At 43.4% G+C, this 17,198-nt stretch overlaps 1 protein-coding gene across 4 annotated transcripts in view; it reads left to right on the top strand.

Annotated features, from left to right (window-relative positions):
* Positions 1-17,198, top strand: part of MYO1C (myosin IC) — a 207,211-nt gene that overhangs the window by 11,411 nt on the left and 178,602 nt on the right. For 2 of the 4 annotated variants that reach the window (XM_075335323.1, XM_075335324.1), the window contains exon 2: positions 16,365-16,392. The exons of the other annotated variants lie outside the window; for them this stretch is intronic. In XM_075335323.1, the coding sequence (XP_075191438.1) occupies positions 16,384-16,392 (9 nt within the window). In that variant the 5' untranslated portion in view covers positions 16,365-16,383. The remainder of the gene's footprint in view (positions 1-16,364; positions 16,393-17,198) is intronic. 4 annotated transcript variants of the gene reach the window in all.

Raw genomic sequence — 17,198 nt, 5'->3', positions numbered from 1 at the left:
AAACGCAAACCGCATATGACTGGATCCTGTTGTACGCATGCAAATGCAAGTGTTATTTTACAGGATCCTTTCACTTGCAGTTTATGGGCGGGCATTGGAGTCATGTGATTGGGAGTCAGTGGAACTCTACCGGACAGCCTGCAAATGCACACGCCGCTGAGAGAGACTCTATGTGATCACGCCAGGCTGGTTTCTGGGCATGCTCAGTAGAGCAAACAGGATCGTTTCTATCAGCATACCACCATTCATATGCGGTTGCGTTGCGGTACAGTCAGGATCCGGTGACATACAGTATTTGGACGCAGCTCAAAAACGCTACAAGTGGCGTTTTTGAAAAAAGTTAAAATACTGCAAGTCGCTGGATCCTGACAGTACCGCATGTGAACGCATGTTGACGCCAGTCCATTGAAATGAAAACTCATTTGTACTGGATCCGTTTTTGCGTTAAAAAAACATTCAGGACGCATGTTAAACGTAGTGTGAAAGTAAGGACAGCATGCTGTAGGTACAGAGACCCTCATTCCTGTGATGTATCACTTACTGGGCTGATTAGTATAGTTTTGACAAAATCGTAGTTTTACCAGCAGGAAATATAAGGACTAGTAAACTTACTGCAAGGAAGTCAAGCATATTCATGAGCTCCGTGTAACCCCGCCCCCACCACTGATTGGCTGCTTTGTGTACACTGGCTGCTTTCTGCCTACACACACTCAGTGGTGGGGGTGGGGTTATACTGGACTCATGAATATGCTGCACAACCTGGAATGAACAGGTCACCTTAGATGGGACCAGTAATTGGCGCCTGATATTATACAGGCTGGCCCAAAAGTAGGACAGTATGTGTAATAGGGTTATCAAACATGGTGTAAAGTGAAACTGACTCAGTTGCCCTTAGCAACCAATCAGATTCCACCTTTCATTTTCCAAAGAGTCTATGAAGAATGAAAAGTGGAATCTGATTGGTTGCTAATGGCAACTGAGTCAGTTTCACTTTACACCATGTTTGATAACCCCATTACACATACTGTCCACCTACTTTTGGACCACCCTGTATTTATTTTATTGTGGAGAAACGACCACATGAATAAAATGTCATTCTTCCATCTGTTTTTTATGGGGTTGTTTTGTAGTTTTTTCTACCTGACATCAGTAGTGATAAGTACTACGTAATGAATGTGGTGATAATATTTTTACTTGTGAAGTTGTTTTTTCTTTTCTTTGTGCCTACAAGGAATTATCTTTGTCTGGAATCGCTTCAGGCATTTAAACGGTTGTAGTAAATATCATATTCCCTGCAGACGTGTCGCAGGACCCAGATCTGTGCTGTACATGTGAAAATATTGAAAACTGAGACAGATGTATAGATTTGTTCACAGTTTGTTTTTGTCCATTGGAAGTATTGTGGAATTGTTCTTAAATAGAAGCGGTCACCAGATTTGTGCCCTATAAGCTGCAGCCACCACCCGTCAGCCCTTGTATACCACATTTTAGAATATTGTATATAAGAGCCCAGGCCGCTCTGTATAACGTAAAAACCATCTTTTATTACACTCACCTGCAGGGTGGTCTGATGGGTGTCGCTGGTCTCGGTCCGGCACCACTTCTCTTCCGTCCATCGCTGTCCTCCTTCATCCCACGTCATCCACACAGAGGCCTGCATTGCACTCCTGCGCAGGAGCACTTTGATCTTCCCTGCTGAGGGCACTGCAAAGTACTATGATGTGAATGCACAGGGGAAGGTCAAAGAACGCTCACCCATGCGCACTACAATACTTTGATATACCCTCCGCAGGGCAGAAAGAAATGCGCAATGGCTGACTCTGTGTGTAAGACAAAGGAGGACGGTGGTGGAAGAGAGGAGGCGCCCCATTGACACCAGCGTCGTCCATTGCAATCGACCGCCTCCTAGGTGAGTATAATAAAGATGTTTTTTATGTTCTACTTCACGGCCTGGACTCTTATATACAGTGTTCTGGAATTCTGTATATAGGAGCTCAGTGATGGTGGCCGCAGCTTAAAGGGGACAAATCTGATGACTGGTTCCCTTTAAATACATGCTTCCAGCAGAAACCTCTCAGGAATACTGTGATGTGTTTTTTTTGCTTTAGAGAGAATGTCAGGCCGGGGCCACACGGGGACTAATGCGATCCTCGCATGACACTTGGCTCACGCTGGCAGCACAGCAGGAGCCAAGTGCCATGTGAGTGTCACTGCGACGGAGGTCCGATCATGCGATCGGACCTTAGCTGCGGGGGCAGGGCCGGCACTGAGGAGGGGAGGGCTGCCACTGAGGAGGGGCGGGCCGGTGCCTCAGAGGGGAGGGAGGGATTTATCTCCCTCTCTCCTCCGTTGCCGGCTATTGCCATTCTTGCCCTGCACTCGCGGTACACCGGTATACTGCGAGTGCAGTGCGATTTTTCTCTCGCACCCATAGACTTGAATGGGTGCGAGAGAAGCCAGGATCGCATTACAGTAGCAGCATGTTGCGATTGTTTTCTCGGTCTGATTAGGGCTGAGAAAATAATCGCTCATGTGCGCTGACACACAGGCTAATATTGATCTGAGTGGAATGTTATGTTTTATCGCATTCCACTCGCTCCGATTTACATGCCGTGTGTCTTAGGCCTTAAAATGATTGATTGCTCTGTGAGAGAAACAAAATTAAAATTTTGTAGTTGTGATACCTTTTAATGGCTAACTAAAATAAAATATGATGTTATAAAGCAAGCTTTCGAGACATCTCAGGTCTCTTCCTCAAGCATGGTATGACAAAATATCTGAAGAAACACAAATATATACACAAAACAGGGCAGAGCGATGCATAGTAAAAGGACATTTGTTTTACTATGCATCGCTCTGCCCTGTTTTGTGTATATATTTGTGTTTCTTCAGATATTTTGTCATACCATGCCTGAGGAAGAGACCTGAGATGTCTCGAAAGCTTGCTTTATAACATATTTTATTTTAGTTAGCCATTAAAAGGTATCACAACTTCAAACTTTTAATTTTGTTTCTCTCACTGAGAGCAATCAATCATTTTTCAACTGGCTAACACGGTACCAAAACCTTTTTCTTTTAACTAGAAATCTTAGGCCTTACAAACAGTGATTTTAATTTTTTCTTTCTTTAGGGTATGTGCACACATTGCAGATCAGGTGCAGAAATTTTCTGTACCAAAAAAAACGCCCTTTGTGGCAGAAAAGCACATCATAAAAGCATGTTGCATTGGTGCATTTTTTTGTTAAATCAATGCCTGGAAGGGCTAAAAAAGTCATGGCTGTGATTTCCATATGGCTGCATTTTGTATGAACCGGACCATGCTGTCTCTGAAGCATTCACGCTTTGTAATCTCTCCAATTGATCTGGGCTTTATTCCAGGAAATTTGGCTACTCCACCTAGATCCTTCCTACCTGAGGACTGAGTCATTATCAGCAACAAACTATGTCTGCAGTTCCTGAAAAAGTACAAGACATGTGGAAAGTCCATCATGTCCTGCTTACTGTTCCTTTTGTGAAGTGCTCCATGTTTGGATAAACATCTCCTCAAAAACTGTTATGTCACAATTGGGCCTGGTCTGTAGACTGCTGCTTGTGCTGACCTGTTCTGCCTCTCGCTCTCCTAGGTACCTACCCATGGGACCTTTACCTTGTGGACCTCCCACAGCAGGGTTCACAGCCGCAGAAACCGTCCCAGGTTACTTTGTAGAAATGGTGCAACTACTGAGATAGGAGATAGCAGTTGTTACTGAGGAGACTCTATGTAGATAGAAGAGGGAGGAAAGGTCAGAGCTCTCCCTCTGGCCCCGCTGTCTGCCTCTGGCCCGGCCCCCTGGCTCTTCCTTATGCATCTTCATAGAATCTCATCAGTAATAACCGCCATCTGCTATCTCAGTAAGGCCTCCTTCACACATCTATGCAAAACACAAATGTTTTGCACAGTCCATGGTGAATGTGTGTGTGCATGTCTGTGTGTGTGTGTGTGTGTGTTCTACGTGTGCTGTCCCTGTGCTATGCGGTTGACAGCATGAACTTGTATACTTACCTGTCTGCGGCGCTGCTGTTACTTCAGGATCCGCGGTGAGTGCAGAGAATATGCAATGAGCGGGCCTGGAACAGCAGAGGCAGAGACAGCAGTGCTGGAGACAGGTAAGTATAATTTTTTTTTTATTTTTATGTGACCTGCTTTTTCTCCTGTATGTGTCACACGGATCACATCAGTGTGCGGTCCATGTGACACCCATGCTGCCAGCAGAAAACTGACACGCGCGTGTTCCACGTCAAAACAAAGACATGCACAGACCCATTGATTTTAATGGGTCTATGTGTGTCCGTCTCTCCGGTACGTGTGAAAACATAACCATACGTACCGGAAACACAAATGAGTCCTAATGGGAAAGTCTTCACTGAATACAGATTTTACCTCCACAATTGAGAACTTTGATAATGACTGATCCATTCTGGCAGAGAAAGAAGCAGATTTGTCTGATAAGATGCATTACACAGTTGCTTATTTTCATGTGTACTCTTGATTTATGAAATAAAAATTAAAACAATGGTTACTCTTTAAGAATTAGAAGTGAGGTAGTAACAAAGCAGTGTGTGCGGTGGTTGGGTGCAGCGGCTGATTCTGAGCTGTATCTGGATCCTCTACAGGTCGTGTGTCCAGTACCTTGCTGGCTGCGTTCCTGTGTTACTTGTATCTGCCAGATCTTTTACTTTGTGACTTTGTATTTACTAGCAATTATTGTATGTTACTTTTACATGTTTGCCATACTTAGAATATTTCTCTGTAACGTGTGCGTATACTATGTGTCTATTTTAGTCACTAGTCATTTATGAGACTGGAGCTGTGTAGAGGCTGGCATGCTGCCTGGACATCTCGCAGTAACAGAAGAAAAGACAAGGTGGTTGATCAGTACGAGATCTGTAGTGTCAGGTAGATGCACGAGTGCCCAGCACATTATACAGGTGTGTGTCCTGGATGGTGACCACTAGATATCTCTGGAGGGGATTTATCTCCAGCAACCACATAAGGGGCAGACATTGGAGTTCAGATTGTCCTGTCCTCTGTAAATATCACATTTTATACCACTTCACGTTCAGCTGAATAATGAATGGGCTGCTGCATCATAAATTCCTGTGTATATTTGCATGAATTCCATGTGAAAAGAGTTGTGGATTTTTTGAAATTTGGGTTAACTTTGCAAAGATCCACTGTCACATTGTTAGCATAAAATGTCAGCCCTTCTTAAAGGGGTAGTCCAGAGAGAGGGAGAGAGAGTCTGTGCCCTCCTAAACTATGAATATGAGATGCCCAGTGCAGGTAATTTCTCTTGACAATACCTGTTATTCAGTCTAACGCTGGAGCTGCTATCACTGCTCCCCCTCCTCTCTGGGACGTTACATCAGACATCACGGGCGGAGACCTGCCCCATGCTGCCTAATATCAGCCGGCCCCTGATATCTGTTTTTCTGTATTTATATATATATATATATATATATTATATATTCCCTTCCTGTTGCACCTGTCAATCAAATAGCAGTGCATTGCTGGAACTTTACTTGCACATAGTTCTGTAATAAAACATCCAATCTCAAAACAAAAGCTATGCTTACATTCAGCATCCTAGCACCAGTATAGCACTGGCTTTACTTTATATATGAAAATCCTTCTGGTTGGTTCCCTTTAAGATCTCAGTGGCTGAATAGTGTATTCTGGCGTCTGCTGTATAGTAATGATGCCTGTGTTGTTGGGGGGATTTGACCTCTCGTTTCTATTATTTAGCTGATCCAAGTAGGTGAAAGGGTAATGTGGGTGCTGGAGTAATGCAGCTAGGATTTTTGCAGCACCTTTTACGTTGCCTCTGATTTTCTCTTCCCAGATATTTTTTTGTGTATTTGACATCCAGTAATTGCACTTGTTTACATATTTTCCAAGTGTATACCTATGTTTTGCTTAGTAAGAGTAGAGTATGAGGTCATGTTCCCCGGACCGCTAAATGGCACTACAGATGCCGTGGGTATTCTATGGACTCTGCTTTGCAAATAGTGAAATCTTCATTATAAACTTAGATCTTCATTGAAAGTCAATTTATACTTTGGATTTTCCTTTCAGGTTGGGGATTAAATTTAATAAAACTGCTGAAATATGTGGACACTTTTTGTCCTATAAATGGCTGCATATACCTTGTTTTCACCAAAATAAGACCTACCCCAAAAATAAGCCCTAGTAGGATTTTGGGGGCTTTTTGGAGTATGCTTAAAATATTAGCCCTACTCCAAAAATAAACCTTAGTTGTGGTTCCATAAGGAAGTATCTAAGCAGCAAAAGTTAAAGAATACAGCAGGACTCTTCATCAAAGAAAGCAACTTCCCCCCCTCAAAAGAAAGCAGACAACCCACCCCCCAAAAAAAATAAAAAATAAATAAATAAAAATTTGCAAGTATCGATGCTGGATGGGCTCTCACGCGGAGATCTGCATCGTGGTCAGGTCTCTTGTCGTTCCAGATGCATTGCACTGTAGCTCTCACTAACAGATACCAATACCACCCTGCGCCAGTGATACTGCTTCCAGTCACCAGGGGGAGCCAACCACTGTAGACTGCAGGTGGACCGGAGAGCGACGCAGATTTGTATGTGAGAGACCATTCACTTTCAAATGCTAATTGTTTGGGGTCTGGTAAGTGCGGTTCTTTCAGGGGATGTCTGCTTTCTTTTGGGGGTAAACTTAGCAGTATATAGCGAATAATAAAATTAAGCAGTTTATTGAAACCTTTGTAAATAAAACATGTACCCACTACTATAGGACTGATTCATGAGAATAGCAGATCAGATAAGAAAATGTGCATCTGATCCAGTACTGAGATTAACAAATGCTGATGTTCCAGAGTGTGATGACATGATTATATTTGATTCAAATGTTGATTTATTTATTTTTTTTCAAGAATAAATGTGGATTGTTTTTCATGGGAAAATTATAAGAAATCCCCTGAAAATAAGCCCCAGCACATCTTTCGAAGAAAAAAATAACACCCTGTCTTATTTTCGGAGAAACACTGGTACTACGCCTAAGGAGAATATGCATAAAAAAAGTCGGTCTTCTGCTTTTCACATCATCTAAATTGTTTTACTTCTGCTTTATTGTGGTTCTTAGATCGACCGTTATAGCAAAACATGAAATGATGCCACTAAGATGTGGGATCTGGTCTTCTTCAAGCTGAGAATGCGTTCCTAGAATACCATTTCACTCGTTATTCAAACAAATGAGGTGGAGGAGAGGTATTTGTTATGTAGAGGAGCGGTGTGAGCGTGCTGCATACCAAAGCTCATCTGACACTGCAGGAAAACTTCATTTCTCTACACAATGAGCTGATGATTGAGCTGAAACTGAGCCTCTGGGTGCACTGATACTGTGCCCAGGAGACACGCCGCTCACCGGGTGCAGCCGTGCTGGGATTTGTAGTGAGAATTGTACAGGTTTGGACTACAAGCCTAAAGGCGGCGTCACACGGTACGATATATCGTATGATCGCATGAGCGATCGCCCCCGCTGTTTGTGCGTCACTGGCAATGTCGTTAACCCCCGTCACACGCACTTACCTCCCTAACGACGTCGCTGTGAGCGGCAAACGCCCTCTTCCTGAAGGGGGAGGGACGTTCGGCGTCACAGCGACGTCACACAGCGGCCGCCCAATAGAAGTGGAGGGGCGGAGATGAGCGGGACGTAACATCCCGCCCACCTCCTTCCTTCCGCATTGCCGGCGGCCGCAGGTAAGCTGTATTCGTCGTTCTCGAGGTGTCACACGTAGCGGTGTGTGCTGCCTCAGGAATGACGAACAACCAGCGCGCAAAAGGAGGACCGACATGAAAATGAACGACATGTCAACGAACAACGATAAGGTGAGTATTTTTGCTCGTTAACAGTTGTTCGGTGCTGTCACACGGTACGACATCTCTAACGATGCCGGATGTGCGTCACAAATTCCGTGACCCCGCCGACATATCGCCCGATATATCGTAGCGTGTGACTGGGCCTTTAGTAAAACAGAAACAGAATGTTTTTTTTTTATTAATAATTTGCTTTCTAATCTTAAAGAATATATATATCTTTTTTTTTTTTTTTTTCCCCCAGTTGCTCAGCGGGGGTAGCAATAAACCTAAAACTTGGCTTTTAATTGCGTACGGTTAAAAAAAGCCATATTATAAAGACACATTTAACATACAATACAAATTGCTCAGTAGGAGCCAACGCAATTATTCGGCATTGCCCTGTGTTTGAAATGCCAGATAAAAATCACTACTGTTCCACGCGCCAGTGATGTGCAGAATTTGGGGGTGGGACAGAAACTTGACATTGCCTAGATATTGGCAATTTAGAAAACGGATCAATCTCCCCATGCTCTTCATTGCATTCAGAGATCTGAGGCTGGACTGGTCCCTGTATACATGGGGGTGAGTGGTGGTAATTGATGAAGCCTCTCATTAATTACCGTACCCTCTTTACATCCAGTCCATTAGATGAGGCTCTCGAATGCTCCCGACAAGTTTAGTTTTGTACTAATCAGGGAAGCAGGAGAGATTAAATATTATAAAAATGCCTGCAGGCAATTGGCAGCGCTTAACCCCGAAAAAACCTGCTTAATTCTTGCAGCTTGGTTCTAATGGCAGAGAGACCCCTTTACTCTGCCAGGTTTTAATAAGTTATATAGGGGATTTTATGCATAAATCCACAAAGAACCAGCGCTAAATGGGTTTTTTTATATGTTTTTATTAAGAAAATTTTGCTATCCTTGTTCCAAGGATGACCATATATGGATGTAATGGATATGGATAAATATATATATGTGTAACCTACCTCAAAATTAGTGTTTCATTGGTCCAAGTTTGTGTCGAATATAAGAGATTTATTATAGCAAATTTATACCATTTATGATGTTCTCTTAAAATTAAAAAAAAAATTTTAAATTTTTTTTTTTTTTTTTTTAAAAATTTAAAATCTAAACTAGAACTGCTGAAAAATAGTGTACACATATATATATTTTGTCCAGTATATGATGGTATAAGTAGGGCTATATATAGGATTTCCCAGAAAAACCTTTGCACAAGTTTTTATATTATATTATATTATACTATGCTACATTGTACTCCGGTCTATGGGTATTATGAATAGCTTTTTTACAAATTGATATATGTAGTGATTAAAATGTGGGTTGAATCTAAATACCATTCACTTTTATGTAAATTGCAAGTAATTTAATATACGCATAAATAGCGCTCTAGGCAATAGCCCAGTCATCCTTGAGGAAGGGGGCCGGTGCACGCCCCCGAAACGCGCGTCGGATTAAGACTCTGCTTTGCCTACCTCACCTGTGTGGTGATACTCTGTCAAGTAACCTCTCTCCCGTGCAGTATCAGTCAGCCTCTGAAGGACACGGTCCGGACTGTCTGCTGAAAAGGTTGAGAAGTTACCGCTGATATTTTTGCCTGCAACCATCCTCCAGTGGTGCCTCTACGGTTACTCACTGTTCGCATTGGGAGTGGATTGGGACCTTGCACTGTCTGCTTTACCTGTGTGGTGACAGTTTGCCAAGTAAACTCCTCCGGTACGTGGATACAGTCAGCTTACACTGGACACAGGTCGGACTGCCCGCTGGAGAGGTTGAGTAAAACCGCTGATCTTACATTCTAATTGCAGCAAACAATCGGTGCTTCCAGCGGCTGTGTCTAGCTGCTGTTTAACTGGGACAATACGGGACCGCCTGATTGTGGCACCGTAAAGTGGTCTAGAGACTCTAACTAAGAGGGGTGTTGGTAACCTGACATCTCCTCCACAACCTGTATTGTTCACGGCCACTTGCCTCCAAGCAGTTGCTTTGGAAATCAAACAGGTTAATCCTGCATTCACAACGACTTCAGTTTATTTAACGGAGGAATCCGGTCTATTTACTGCAGACCAAAATCTGCTGGCAAATCCCACTGCTTTCACATTGTGGATTAGGGGCATTTTGTTTTCTACAACAGATTATTGAGGCTAATTCCCCATCTAGGGGTAATTGTAACGCTGCAAAGCTTGATGTGTGCAAATTAGGCTTGCAAACTAGTCAGAGGTGGTGTGGTACACCTTTGTGCTATCAGTCCTAATAATTTACCAAATCAAGTATATGCCACCGGCCGGGGCATTACGATAGCTGAGTTAGAAATAAATTATTGTGAATATTGGATCACCTCTGAGGAAACGGGTTTATACCAAAACCTTTTGTGTGGTTTTTTGTTTTATTTTTATTTTTATTTTTCATTTTTATTTTTATTTTCATTTTTAGTTTTATTCAATTTGTTTTTTCAATTTATGTTTTTTCTGTTATATGTGGTTCTTGGATTTAATATTTAGTGTATTGTGTACTATTAAATACTCTGCCTTGGAACAAGGATAGCAAAATTTTCTTAATAAAAACATATAAAAAAACCCATTTAGCGCTGGTTCTTTGTGGATTTATGCATAAAATCCCCTATATAAGAGATTAAATATTAGCCAAAGAAATAAATCTTTATTTTTATATAGCACTAACCTATTCCGCAGCGCTTTACATACGTCAGGAACACTGTCCCCATTGGGGCTCACAATCTAAATTCCCTGTCAGTATGTCTTTGGAGTGGGGAGGAAACCGGAGTACCCAGAGGAAACCCACGCAAACACGGGGAGAACATACAAACTCCTTGCAGATGTTGTCCTTGGTGGGATTCGAACTCAGGACCCCAGCGCTGCAAGACTGCAGTGCTAACCACTGAGCCACCACAAGACTGCAGTGCTAACCACTGAGCCACCACAAGACTGCAGTGCTAACCACTGAGTCACCATGCAAATAGACTTGTTGTGATGCTGGCCGCAACAGCAGCATAAGCGCAGGGGAATATATTTTTATAAACGTGCAGAGGAATACTAAGGCCGGGGCCACACGGAGCACTAGTGCGATGCTCGCATGACACTTGGCTCCCGCTGGCAGCACAGTGGGAGCCGAGTGTCATGCTAGTATTCCTGCTTCTGAGGTCTGACTGTGCGAGCGGACCTCAGCTGCGGGGGGGCGGGCCGGCACTGAGGAGGGGAGGGAGGGATTTCTCTCCCTCTCTCCTCCGTAGCTGACTATTGCCATTCTCACTCTGCACGCGCGGTACACCAGTGCAGTGTGATTTTTTTTTTTTTTTTTTTTCTTCTCTCGCCCCATTCACTTGAATGGGTGCGAGAGAAGAGTGTCTCGCATTGCATCAGCATGCTGCGATTGTTTTCTCGGTCCGATTAGGGCTGAGAAAATAATCGCCCATGTGCGCTGTCACACAGGCTAGAATTGGTCCGAGTAGAATGCGATGTTTTATCGCTCTCCACTCGCACTGATTTTCTCGCCGTGTGGCTTAGGCCTAAGGCTATGTCCGCACGTTGCTTTTTACCTGCTTTTTTGCTGCTTTTTCAACTGCAGCGTTTAATGCCAAAATGGTTGTGTTCTGCTTTTCAAGCAAAGTCTATGGGAATTTGGGTTTCTTGTCCGCACTATGCAGTTCAAAATGCTGCCTTTTTGTTGCAGAACTTTGGTCAAAAACTCAGCTTTGCAGTGCAAAACCCAAATGGCAAAAACAATTGACATGTCAATTGTTTTTGCCATTTGGGTTTTGCACTGCAAAGCTGAGTTTTTGACCAAAGTTCTGCAACAAAAAGGCTGCAGTTTGAACTGCATAGTGCGGACAAGAAACCCAAATTCCCATAGACTTTGCTTGAAAAGCAGAACACAACTATTTTGGCATTAAACGCTGCAGTTGAAAAAGCAGCAAAAAAGCAGGTAAAAAGCAGGTAAAAAGCAACGTGCGGACATAGCCTTTAACACTGGTGAAAATTTGGCAGCCCATCAACAAATGGGTGCTGGCCAGGCAGTGCTGGATATGGGAAGGCTGGGTATAGTTGTTTATTTTCTACCTCTGCGAGCCTCTGGGATATTGAAAGTTAATTCTGGACAGTCCCTTTAAATAATAGATGAGGTATGAACACAAGGAAGGGGGTGACATAAGGCTACAGCTGGGGGGATGCAAAGATGCAGGGAGGAGATGAACTGTGATGGGGGAACAGGAGAAAAGGGCACAGAGGGGGTGGCGTATAGTTTACAGGTGGCATACAATAAGGGACAGGGTTATGCTGCAGATGCTGCCTGTACCAAACACAAAGCAGGCTGTAACGTTAGTGTATGTTCACATGACGGCAATTTTTTAGTTTATTTGCAGCTAATCTGTTCCAAAAACTGCCTGAAAAAGTACTGGAAAAAAATCCTTCCTATTAATTTTTATGTGAGATAGATTCGCTGTGTAGAAGTTCAGGCTTTTGAGAATTTTTTAACCACTGAAGGTTTCCAAAACCAGCAAGCAGTTAAGATGTAAGTGGCCCATTCCTCAGGCTTTTTCCACTTAGAAGCCGCACCATACGTTACCATAGAGGTCAGTGGGAAGGGGAAAAAACAACCTATCTTTACACCCATTTTGAGAGTGTTTTCGCTTCACCAATTGTTAACTTTATATTTGCTTAATTTCCTTTAAATAAAAAGTCTGCAAATCGACCCAATAATGGTACAAAAAATGCTCTCAGGATGCCCCAAAACAGAATAAAGAAATAACAAAAAATGTTAACAAACCGCTGAAAAACGCACAAAAAACCTTGTCCGTTTCACTCTCCTGAAGCGTGTGAGCACCTCGAGGGGCTGCACCCGGCCTGACAGCGGCAGCCTGACGGACCGCCCGCACTTACCTCTGCCTACAGACTGCGGCTTCTGCTGGCGAACTCTGGATGAGGAGTGGCTGCTGCGGGACAAATGATCACTCCACATCGTCCAATCTTCACTACTGATGGGCGAAGAGTAATTTAGGTATTTGTATTCGGATTGTGCTTACTGAATACGGAGTATTATTCCAGTATTCAACATGACAAGAAATATGCTTTGGTTCCCCATTGACTTGCATTAGGTTCGTTATTCGAGACGAATACTGGAATCATACGTTGGGGGTCATTACGAATAATTAGAACCCGAATATTTACTATTTGCCCATCACTAATCTTCACATATAGTTATGCACATCTCACTGCTATAGAAGAGGTGATGGAACAGTCAAGTCACTAGTATTTAGAGATGAGCGAACCCATGGAAGTTCGGGTTTTGCAGGTTCAGCCAGACTTTATATAAAAGTTTTGTTCTGGACCCGGACTTGACCTGAACCCCATTGAAGTCACTGATTGTGCAGTTCGGCTCTCTGACCACACACAGCTAGCCATAAACAGAACACTTCCTTCCGGGGGAGGATGGATGGGATTTTTCCAAATATAAATAAATTATATCCAACAATGTATTTTTTTTTTTTTGTCTCCCCACCCCCACCCTAATGGGAGCCATTCAAATATTTCAAGTGGCTCGCACTGGACCGAGCACAGAGCGTACCCGAGCACAATGCTGCTCGATCGAGTGATCAGCCTACAAAAAGCACCCAAACTCGAACACTGATTTTTTATTTTTTTGTAATGTCTGTGTTCAGTACAGACACCAAACTTTAAAGCTCAGGGCCTCTCATCTCTGCTAGTATTTGTGAGGCTGCAGCCCTGGCCATAGTCTTTTTCCATGACATAGGATGCAGAAGTGTGGCTCTACATCTGGTGATACAAAGAATGGTGGTGGTACAGTGACGCTGTACTCCTGCCACCTGCCCTCCTTAGTATTCCACTCCATACCGTAGTTTTTGCTTTCTAGTTGGCTGCCTCCACTGAACAGCAGTGCTGGAGTACATTATCTCTTTGGGGATGGGTCCATGGACAATTGCCAGATTTGCCCCCACACCCCTATACAGACGTTGCATGAGTGTTCTGAAATATGGAAAATCTGACTTTTTTGGGGTAGAACTCGACCACCGTGCGGAGCTGCCGCCCGACCACCGTGCGGAGCTGCCGCCCGACCACCGTGCGGAGCTGCCGCCCGACCACCGTGCGGAGCTGCCGCCCGACCACCGTGCGGAGCTGCCGCCCGACCACCGTGCGGAGCTGCCGCCCGACCACCGTGCGGAGCTGCCGCCCGACCACCGTGCGGAGCTGCCGCCCGACCACCGTGCGGAGCTGCCGCCCGACCACCGTGCGGAGCTGCCGCCCGACCACCGTGCGGAGCTGCCGCCCAATCTACACCCCACCTACTGTCTCCTCCCCAAATCCTATAGAATGTAAGCCCGCAAGAGCAGGGCCCTCTTCCCTCTGTACTAGTCTATTGTAACTTGTATATGTATTCTGTATGTAACCCCTTCTCATGTACAGCACCATGGAATTAATGGTGCTCTATAAATAAATAATAATAATATTGTGCGGGTACGCATTAGATCACAATGAAGGATAATTTCATCATGAAAAAAATCTCTGGGATCACCCTGTTTTTTGTGTGATTTCAGGCCCATTAGTGACAAATATTGACCTGTACAAATCAGTGCAGAGAGATTTCTAAACTTTTAGTATTCACAGACCATAGTAATGGCCAACATAGTGGCTCGAGAAGTGAAAGCAATGTGGCTTTTGTGTTTATGGAGTGATCTGCAGTGTTTGTGGCGTCTAAATCTGGAACTATAATCCTTTTTGTTGCCATAAATCTATATGATGCAATGTAGAGGAACTCTCTATTTGTTATATTGTTTAAAGAAATCGTCAGTGTTCATATAGAGAATCTGTCAGTATGATCAGCCCTCCTAAGACATCTGTAATGGACATAGGAAGCTGAAATTAGGGATACCTATCCGCAATCAGAGGTCTTATTACAGAGAAATCCAAGGTTTTCTTATATGTAAATGAGCTGTTAACCCCTTCATAACGTCCTCCATGCATGTACAGCGCAAGTCGGAAGCGGGTGTACGACGCGGGCTCACAGGGTGAACACACTTCATATTCAGCAGGTAATGGCTGTGCATTACAGGACCCGCCTTTAAAATTCGTTCCATGATGAGCTTTTGGTGACTTGTTGATGTTGCAGAATTTCTGCCCGTATTATGTAAATTAGGTTACTTGCGTTCACTGCATTTTTCTTTTTTCTTTTTTTTTTTTTTGTTGGTATGTAATGCTTTAAATAAAGCTGGTTTGTTTCTGATACAGATTACATGTGGTTTTCAAGCGATTCCATTGTGGAAACTCGAAAAAACACTTTTTTACCTGCAGATTTTCCATATCTAATGGAAGTCATTCTAAGCGACAACTGGCACGTCTGGAGTGACGTCTGCGACGAAATTGTTGTTAGTTGCTCATGGGTTGCTCTGACAGTGGGGGTCTGATGAAGATCTCCACGCTTGTCATTACAGTGCTCCTTTGAAACCTGCCTGTAGCCGGACTTCAAAGGATACTGTACTTTCATTATATGAAGAATTGCTCTATATAGCACAAGCCATCAGACGGTCACAGGTTATAGTCCTCTAAGGCTACGTTCACACACTGCATCTTTTACTGCGTTTTTTGGTGCATTTTTGAGGTCACGAAGATGCACCCATATGCATGCATTTCCTTTTCCCAGCAAAGTCTGAGATTTCTATATTGCTGTCTACACAGTGCATCTGTTTTTGGCTGCATTTTTGAGGATGCACCCAAGATGCAGCATGTCAATTCTTTTTGTGTTTTTTCAGCATTTTTGAGCCCTTCTAGTCAAGAGTTTACTTAAAAAATGCTTTGGGCAAAATGTGGTAAAAAGTGTCAAAAACGTATGTATTTTTTTTTTTTTTATGCGTTTTTGCCGTGGGTGCGTATTTTTGGAGCCAAAAATGCTGCATCTTTGTGGTTATGGAAAGATGCAGTGTGAACATAGCCTAAAAGGTACTATTAAGAACAGTAAAAAATAAAAAAAAAACATAAATTCAAATTCCTCTATTTTTGCCGTTTAAAAATAAGAAAATGCCTCATTACTACTAACATTTCTTCAGCTTCCAGATCACAAGCAGCCATTGTGAGGGGAGAGGAATACAGCTGAACGGACAGCACTATGAGAGCTGCAGAGGTGTTACCACGGAGGAGCAGACTGTCAGTCATTACATGTCTCACACTGTTAGCCCCCTTTTTACTTTAAAATAAGCTCTGGAGGCAAATTCTCATTAGATCTGTATCTGCAACTTAGATGTTAATAGCTATTCTTATATATTAAGAAAACATGGATTTCTCTGTAATAACACATCAGATCGCAGATATCAAGGTATCATTTTATTCCGCTTCCTATGACCTGCATGCGAATATAGAGGGTAAATCCACTGATAGATTCCCTTTAAGGATGTGTATGTGGAGGAAGTAATTGTTCTGGAGCGGTCACTTAACCTTTGTGTCTGCTCCATTCAGCCGCAGGTATCCAGGCAGCATGCGGAAGGTAAGTGCAACCATTGCATGGGATTTCTGAGTGTTGCTAAGGCGGCAGCTGCCCCGGGCTGAGCGCCGTGTGCTGCATGTAACCTGTTATTTTCCTGTTCCTGTGTTGAACATTGCACTATTTATAAGATACTAGGAGGCTTTTTTTCCTGTGCTTCCATCCAGACAAGTGCAGCATTTTATATTGTCCTGTCAATTCAGTGTAATAATTATCCCAAATTTTTATGTTGTTTTATCAAAATGTTTTTTTCTGTTGAATGAATCTTTGGCATCTATGAATATTAGTATCCATGCAGCTTGTCAGAGGTTAGCTGTCAGGTAGGTTTTGGGGTATGTTCCCACGATCAGGACTCGCTGCGTCCTGGACCTGCTTGTACCGACTATCAGGGTTCAGTGCTCTGCGGTTTCTCGCTTGTGTCCTCCGTACGGAGGACGCATGTGATTCCGCAGCAAACAATTGACATGCTGCGGTCTGGAAAGCTGCTCCGCAGGTCAGTGTTTGCTGCGAAAAAAACAAGCACAGTGGGCACGGGAATTCAAGAAATCCCATCCTCTGTGCTTGTACTGTACACCGCAGCGTTTTGGACACAGCTGAAGCTTGCTGCATCCAAAACGTGATCGTGGGCACGCAGCCTTAGAGTCCATTCACATGGCGTAGCCATTTACTGGTTTTACTAAATATTTATTATTTTATTATGTTTTATTTTGCAGTGATTAGTTGTGTGGATTAAAGAAATGGACGGACTCTGTAAGGCCCTGTGCGCACTAGAAAATGGACTTTTATTAAGAAAAATCCACACCCTCTGG

This window comes from Anomaloglossus baeobatrachus, chromosome 2, assembly GCF_048569485.1.
Source record: "Anomaloglossus baeobatrachus isolate aAnoBae1 chromosome 2, aAnoBae1.hap1, whole genome shotgun sequence".
Classification (NCBI taxonomy): Eukaryota; Metazoa; Chordata; class Amphibia; order Anura; family Aromobatidae; genus Anomaloglossus; species Anomaloglossus baeobatrachus.
This window is presented reverse-complemented; position numbering and strand designations above follow the sequence as displayed.